The following is a 7,658-nucleotide window of genomic DNA, read 5'->3' as shown; positions in this document are numbered from 1 at the left end:
ATTCATTCAGAAGTTTATCCCTATCTTCCTTCAGTTCTTTGATTTGTTTGTGTGTTCTTTAAATTCACTGAATTCCTTTATCATGTTTATAATTTTTCTTTTGAGTTCCGTGACCTGCATTATCTCTAGGGGGTTCTCATTGTACTCCTCTAGGGGACTATTGGTATTTGGTGGGGATATGTTAATTTGGTTTTTCATGTTATTTTTTCTCTATGATTTTGACATGTGAATTTCTTTTGTGGCTTCTGATTCTTGTGTGAGACTCAGGCCTTCAAGTTTAGGTCTGCTTCTTTTTGTGAACTTTATGTGTCTTTGTGGTTTACTTTTTGGGCATTGCAAGGTTGGTTTGTCTAAGCTTCCGGTTCTCTCTTTTGATTTTATATTGGAGTGGCCAGATTGCTTTTGTCTTCAGGAGTTCCCACAGAGGCCCAATTCAGATGAGGGTCAGATATTTTCAGGCTTTCTCCTAAGGTCTGAATCCCTCCAGGAACGATTTTGGCTTCAGGAATCTGGGGATTGGACTTGCCTGTGAGCCTGGCCCAGGAAAGATGCTGGTCTAGGGCAGCTGGTGGCCATGCCACCCAGAGGTGTAAAGGCAGATGGGGCGGGAAGAGGCCCCAAGGACTCCTGGGGACTGCACTGAGGAGCTGTGTTGGACTGGATGCAAAGGATTAGGAAGAGGAAAGGTCAGCCCCAGTGTCCCAGAAAGAGGCTGTGGGGTGGTGCAGGCCCAGGGAAGCAGAGGGAGGTGAGGGCGGGGCCAGGCCCAGAAGCAGTGCTTCTGGGGCCCAGAGAAGGCACTACTAAGGGCCCCAAGACAAGGAATGGGGCAAGACCCAAACTAGGAGGAGAGACCAGTGGGGAAGATGGGATGGTGAATGAGGCTGGGGGAGTCAAGGTGTGGCGGGCACAATGGACTTACCCGGTGAGAGGCCTGGGGGTAGGAGAGAGCGCCTTTAGACTTTTTTAAAAAATTAATATTTAATAAACTAAAAGCTTGGTCTCCCTGGGCCTTCTGGTCTGTGGAGTGCTCATGTCTGGAACCCTCCATACCACACAACATTGGCAGGTTCTCCAGCTCCACAGTACTGGGACATGGAGAGCAGGTATGGCAGGGAGGACAGCATTTGGTGCAGTGCTCAAGAGGCTGAGATGAGAGCAGGTGTACCCTCTTAGTCTCTCCCTGAAGTGTGCTGATGGCTGGGAACTCAGGAAGAGCTACAACTCAGACTGTAAGCTTAGACTCAAGGCTAATCTGGCCATATTTTACATATTATCTAGAAAAGTTCCACACTGCCTATGTCTTGTCTTACACCGCTCTTCCTTGTCTTTTTCACTCTTTCTGGTTCATTCTCCAATCTGGAAAAACTAAAAGACCCAGGTCTTGATCCTGGCATGGCCACTAACATGCAGGGTGTCTGAACACAGTCCATGTAGCATCTTTGTTTTCAGGAAATAAAAACCAGGCCTCAAGGCTACATTAGAGTGGTATGAACAAATTATTAAAACTGTAAGCTGGACATGTGGCTCAGGGGTAGAGTGCTTGCTTAGCATGCACATGGCCCTAGGTTTGATTCCTAGCAATGCAACAAAAAACTTTTGCCAAAACCACAGCCTTCCTGATGAGGCTGATCCTTGCTCACAACCTGATCCTACCTTTGGGGTCACTGTCCAGTGGTCTGGGTACTGAGGCATGATGTCATTAGTAAAGGCACTCTTTGTTTTGTTTTCTGTCCTCCTTGGATCTAGAAGATGTTCCCAGGAGCCTGGCTGTGCTGGGCCTCCCTCCTGCTCCTGGTCAGGCCCACCCAGCCTTGCCCAGTGGGCTGTGATTGCTTCAGCAGGGAGGTGTTCTGCTCGGATAAGGAGCTGGCCGCCATCCCACAGGACATCCCCCAACATGCTACAGACATTGTCTTTGTGGAGACTGCCTTCACCACAGTGGGGACCAGGGCTTTCAGTAGCAACCCCAACCTGACCAAGGTGGTCTTCCTTAACACTCAGGTCCATCACCTAGAGCCTGATGCCTTTGGGGGTTTGCCCAGGCTGGAGGACCTGGAAGTCACAGGTGGCCCCTTCTCCAACCTCAGCACTGACATCTTCTCCAACCTGAGCTCACTCTGCAAGTTCACCCTGGACTTCAACAGGCTAAAGGTTCTGCCTGAGGACCTCTTCCACCACATGGACAGCCTGGAGTCCCTCCAGCTGCAGGGGAACCAGCTCCAGACCCTGTCGGGGAGACTCTTCCAACCTCTGAGGCATCTGAGAACCCTCGACCTGGCCCAGAACCTCCTGGCCCAGCTCCCCAAGGAGCTGTTCCAGCCACTCACCAGACTGCAGATACTGAAGCTGAGCAACAACATGCTTCTTACCCTTCCTGAGGGTGCACTGGGCAACCTGGGCAGCCTGCAGGAACTCTTCCTGGACAGCAATGCCATCTCTGAGCTGTCCCCACAGGTGTTCTCACGACTCTTCAGCCTGGAGAAGCTGTGGCTTCAGCACAATGCCATCAACAACCTGCCGCTCTCTGTCTTCTCCTCCCTACACAATCTGACCTTTCTGAACCTGCAAGGCAATGCACTACAGACACTGCCCGCTGGTCTTTTCACTTATAACCCAGGTCTGCTTGGCCTGTCCCTGTCCCACAACCAGCTGGAGACTGTCACTGAGGGCACCTTTGCCAACCTGTCCCGCCTTGTTTCCCTCACGCTTTCACACAACACCATCACCCACCTTCCTGAAGGTGTTTTCAGGGACCTTGAAGAGTTGGTCCAGCTTTACCTGGGCAGCAACAACTTGACAGCCTTGCACCCAGCCCTCTTCCAGAACCTGAGCAGGCTCGAGCTGCTCAGCCTGTCTAGGAACCAGCTGACCACACTCCCTGGGGGCATATTTGACACCAACTACAATCTTTTCAACCTGGCCCTGTATGGTAACCCCTGGCAGTGTGACTGCCACCTGGCCTACCTCACCAGCTGGCTACATATGTACAGCGACCACCTCTTCAACATCCATACCTACTGTGCAGGCCCTGCCTACCTCAAGGGACAGGTGGTGCCTGCCCTGAAGCAGGAACAGCTGGTATGCCCTGTTGCCCAGGACCGCTTGGGCTTCCAGGCTCTGGGACTGGATGACAGGGAGCCGGGGGGCAGCTGGGATCTGACAATGGAGAAGAAGGCAGCCCACAGCTCGTGTACCTACAGCAATCCGGAGGGTACTGTAGTGCTTGCCTGCGATGAAGCCCAGTGTCGCTGGATGAGCATCCAGCTGTCTCCTAGGCAGGGCTCGGGCTCCCCAGCGATAGCCTACAATACTAGTCATGAGTGGGACTTGAAGTCAAGCTGTGGTTCTATGAGGGTCACTGTGTCTATTGATGCTTGGGCTGCTGTGCCTTAGGTACAGAAGATAGAGAAAGGAGCCTGGGTGGGTGGCTTCTTGGGGCAAAGGCAGCTGAGTGCTGCAGCTTACTTAATGGACATGGCTATATCTTCAGGGTAGGGAGGTAGGATGAGGCTTGTCCTACCCAGTATCTCCTCTTCTTCCTTCACCACACCCTCTTGGATTCTGTACCCTAAGAAGGCCAACCTCACATCTTGCAGGCACCCTTGAGAGCTGCACCCCGGTCTGGAGGATAAAACACCCCAACCACAGTATTTTCCTATTGCCTAACCTCACCCCACTCTCCCTGCCCCGAGTACCAGCTCTGAGGTATGTTGACCACTACTGTAGCTGTTCAAAGTGGAAGCCACCGCCAACACACACACGCCTTTGACAAATCAAAAGACAACTTTCTCCCCAAATTTTATTTCAATGGAGAGGGAGGAGAGCAAGAGCAAGAGAGAGAATAGGAACAGAGGTGACCACAAAAAGGTAGGACAGGTAATGGCTTCACGTGGGTAAATGATAATGTCCTGACCACCTTTCCTGCTGCATCCAGGAGAAATCAAAGCAAGATGGCACCACAGGAAGGCAAGACCCAGTTGCTGAGGTGAAGCCCCAGAGGGCCTGGTCTCTTTGCCTGTTCAGCACACGAGATGGTTGCTCCCTGAGGAAGCTGAATGTGCCAGAGGAGGGGGACAGGGAGGAGAGGCAAGCTGTTGGACTGGGGCAGCTGCTCTGTGTCTTGGCTTTCAGGGCATCTGACTCTAGGCTCATTCACTGTAATGCTCACCCGTAGTTTCTGAGACCTCACTGCTGCCTCAGCTGCCAGTGTTCCTCAGCCACCACCCCCCAAGATGGCCTTGCTGTCTCACCTCCTTGGTAATCAGTCAGAGGCCTCTAGGCGCTGATGACCTCACATCTCCATCTTGGGTTCAGCGCTTCTTAGCTGCATGCTACCTCTGACTATGTAGCCACAAGAGGGTCTAAACCAAACTCTGTCCCCACTTCCTCCTACATTCCCATCCAGCAGAACGGCAAGCCCGGAAACTGGGAGCAGAGGAGCGTTCCTGCGCCTTTCACGTGCACACCCTTCCTCATGGCCAATGAATGCCCCTGCTTTTACCTTCCCCACCCCCAGATCATTGCACAATCTCTTACCTGTTTACAGGGCTGCAGAGTGCAAAGGCTACATCAGATGCACTGTAGGCCCTCAGCCGCTCACAGTTCGGGGGAGAAATCAGACAGGAGTACAAGAGAAGTTACCCATCTGCATATGAATTGTTAGCCTTGAATTCCTGCACTCAAGTTCTCCTGCTTCAGCCCCTGAGTAGATGGCACTATTGGTATAAGACCCCATGCCCAGTCAATGTTTGGGACTTGTTTATTTTTCAGTGCTGGGAACTGAACCCAGGACCTTGTACATGCTAGGTAAGCCAGCTACCACCAAGCCACACCACCAGCTCCTGCTTTGTTTTCTTTTTAAAATCCCCTAGATGGTTCTGGGATTCAGTCACCATCCTTGTTACACAGATGAAGACGCTGAAAGGGGAAAGGGGGCATGATTTAGTAAATGCCCAAATAGTCGCATGCTCATTGGCAGAAATAAAGGAGAAAGACAGCTAACATTTCTTTCAACTACAGCTTTTCCTCTGGGGCAGTTGAGATGGCTCAGTGTGTAAAAGTACTCACAGCACAAACCAGGATGACCTGAATTCGATCCCTAGATCCCACAGTTCGATCCCTAAATCCAATTCGATCCCTAGATCCAAAAGTTGTCCTCTGACCTCCACACTTGTACTGTGGCATGTACATAAATAAAATTTAATTAAAAAAGTTTAAAAGTATACATTTCATTGAAATATAAACACCTTGAGCCAAATGGTGCTAGGGAAAGGACACTGGCCAACAGCCAGCCTGGACCAAGGTAAGCTGGGTGAGTAGGTGGCTGAGTGTGTCGCCTGGTACCCAGGGGATCCCCACGTCCTGCCTCTTTGTGGGGTGGTCCAGTCTGGTCCATCAGTTGACCAGTACACCAGCATACTGAACACTGGCAGGCTACTAAGCTCCCTGTGTGTCAGCTTCTTCACCAATAGTTCAATACTTAATGGTATCTGCCCAAGACAATAGTGTAAGAGAAGTCCCCAAACAGTGTAATCCTGAATTATTATTATTATTATTATTACTCAGTCCTTCAACATATTACCATATGTCGTGGCCAGTGATGGACCACTTATATAAGGCTGTCACATGAGATAATAAAGGAGCTGAAAAGTCCTGTTTTGAGTGATACTGTGACTATTCTAACATCGGAAAATGTCACTCATCTGTGGTGATACTACTGTAAACGAGTCTACAGTGTCAGCAGTCGTAAAAGTATAGCATAGGGAGATGGCTCAGTGTTGGTAAAGGCTCTTGCTGTCAACCCGAGGACTTGAGTTCAATTCCCAGGACCCACATGGTAGAAGGAGAGAGAGAAAATCAACTCCTGCAAGTTCTTCTCTGACCTCCATAAGTGTGTTGTGACATGCATGCCCATTCCCCTACACACAAAATAAAGATTTTTCAAAGTATAGCATATACAGTTACAGACAGCATATTATACCTGATAATAACAACAAATGTACTGTTGGATTATGTATTCACCATACTTCAATTTTAATAATTGTTTTAGAGTGTATTACTACACTCTAAATGAAAAACATTTTCTAGGGCTGAGGATGTGGCTCAGTGGTAGAGTGCCTGCCTAGTATGTGAGGCCCTGGGCACCATTCCCAGCACTGTAAACAAAGCAAAGCAAAACATTTTCTGTTTGCCTTCAGCAGCCCAGTACATCTTAAGGTGCCCACTCTAGATTGTATTAGGAGGCCACGTGTCTGATCTGTGGGTTTGCATAGGTACGACTCTGCGGTATCCCACCATGCTGAGAAGAATATCAGCATTTATCAGAACTTGTTCTCCGTGTTATGGGACATGACTATATTTCCAGAGAAGTGAGTGTGGTGGGGGAGGATGAGGTTGGACAAATACTGATCAAGAGCTTGACTGCAACATTTGTTTTATCTGCTCTGGTTGGCCTATCTCCATGAAACAACTGTTATTTGCTGAGATTATTTTTGGGGGTGGGGATTGGAAATGTAATTTTTGAAAAATTTCAATGCTGATAGACAATAAAGATAATGTAAAATTGGACGGTGCTGTGAAAGATTAGACAGACTAGCACAGCGAAAGTCCTATGTGAATTCTTTCTTCACTGTGTTCAGCTTGCTTCTTCCCTGGAACATCTGGGAGCCAGCTTGCAGGTGTTCCAATCCTGGTCTCGGAACGCCCCCTTGTGGTCTGTTGTAAGAATGGCCGCGGTGGCCCTGAAAATTCATCCTGCACGTGGCCAGTCTTTTCCGTGCCCACATACATCACTGCCTTCTTCCAGACCAACATCTTTAAGCGTCTCTCTGCTCCCACTTCTTGAAACCTTCCACTCTGTCTCATGGAGTCTCCCTCTCACCCCGTCTTATAAAGCAACAGTGAAGACATTAAAATCCCACTTGGATTATCCAGGAAAACATCCCCTCCTCAGAATCCTTAGGATAGACTTCCAAGGTTGCCACCAGAGACTGTTGTGGTGTCAACCAGGTCAATAGTGACCAAAGACTAGATCTACCACTGAAATCTAGTCTGAATGGTCACCCAAAGGTGGCCACGCACATTCAGGGTTCCAGGACCCCCGGAATCAGGCATTCTGGAAGAAGTGTGTTTTGTCTCTTTGGAATTGCACTGGTTGGTCAACATTTTGAAAAATCGTTTCTCCTTAGGAATATTTAGGCTTTATTTTAAAATGTTAGTTTAAATATAAAGAGAGCAACTTTTTTTTTTTTTTTATGTCTTTTTGAGATAGGGTCTTCCTATAGTCCCAGCTGGTCTGGAACTTGCTATGTAGACCAGGCTGGCCTCAAACTCACAGAGATCTGCCTGCCTGAGCCTCCTGGGGGCTGGGATTAAAGGCATGCATCACCATGCCCGGCTAGAAAGCAACTTTTTAAAGCCTCTCCTTTATTCAGCATAAGTAGAGCCTGGTAAGGTCTTATTCTCAGCATTACTGTGAGAGCACTATCTCACTGTAATTTACCGTTGGTTTCTAATTTATACTGGAACATTTTATTTTTAAGTTCCCTGGGAGGTCTGAGTATATTGCTGTGAGTTTTTATTTCAGGAGACTGAAGGGGCTATTACAAATGCTTTACTGGAGGGGGACCTCCCTTTGAGTTGTTGGTCAGGGTAGT

At 48.8% G+C, this 7,658-nt stretch overlaps 1 protein-coding gene across 4 annotated transcripts in view; it reads left to right on the top strand.

Annotated features, from left to right (window-relative positions):
• Cpn2 (carboxypeptidase N subunit 2) overlaps positions 1 to 6,620 on the top strand; it is an 18,259-nt gene extending 11,639 nt beyond the window's left edge. For 2 of the 4 annotated variants that reach the window (XM_008839045.2, XM_029566390.1), the window contains one exon: positions 1,753 to 6,620. In XM_008839045.2, the coding sequence (XP_008837267.1) occupies positions 1,753 to 3,396 (1,644 nt within the window). In that variant the 3' untranslated portion in view covers positions 3,397 to 6,620. Of the gene's footprint in view, positions 1 to 1,749 lie in introns of all 4 variants that reach the window. The other 2 variants (XM_029566391.1, XM_029566389.1) reach the window with 1 other exon arrangement.
• The last annotated feature ends 1,038 nt before the right edge of the window (positions 6,621 to 7,658 follow it).

Source organism: Nannospalax galili, unplaced genomic scaffold, assembly GCF_000622305.1.
Source record: "Nannospalax galili isolate Female #2095 unplaced genomic scaffold, S.galili_v1.0 scaffold599, whole genome shotgun sequence".
Classification (NCBI taxonomy): domain Eukaryota; kingdom Metazoa; phylum Chordata; class Mammalia; order Rodentia; family Spalacidae; genus Nannospalax; species Nannospalax galili.
Note: the sequence above shows the minus strand (reverse complement) of the source record. Positions and strands in the feature narration are given on the sequence as shown.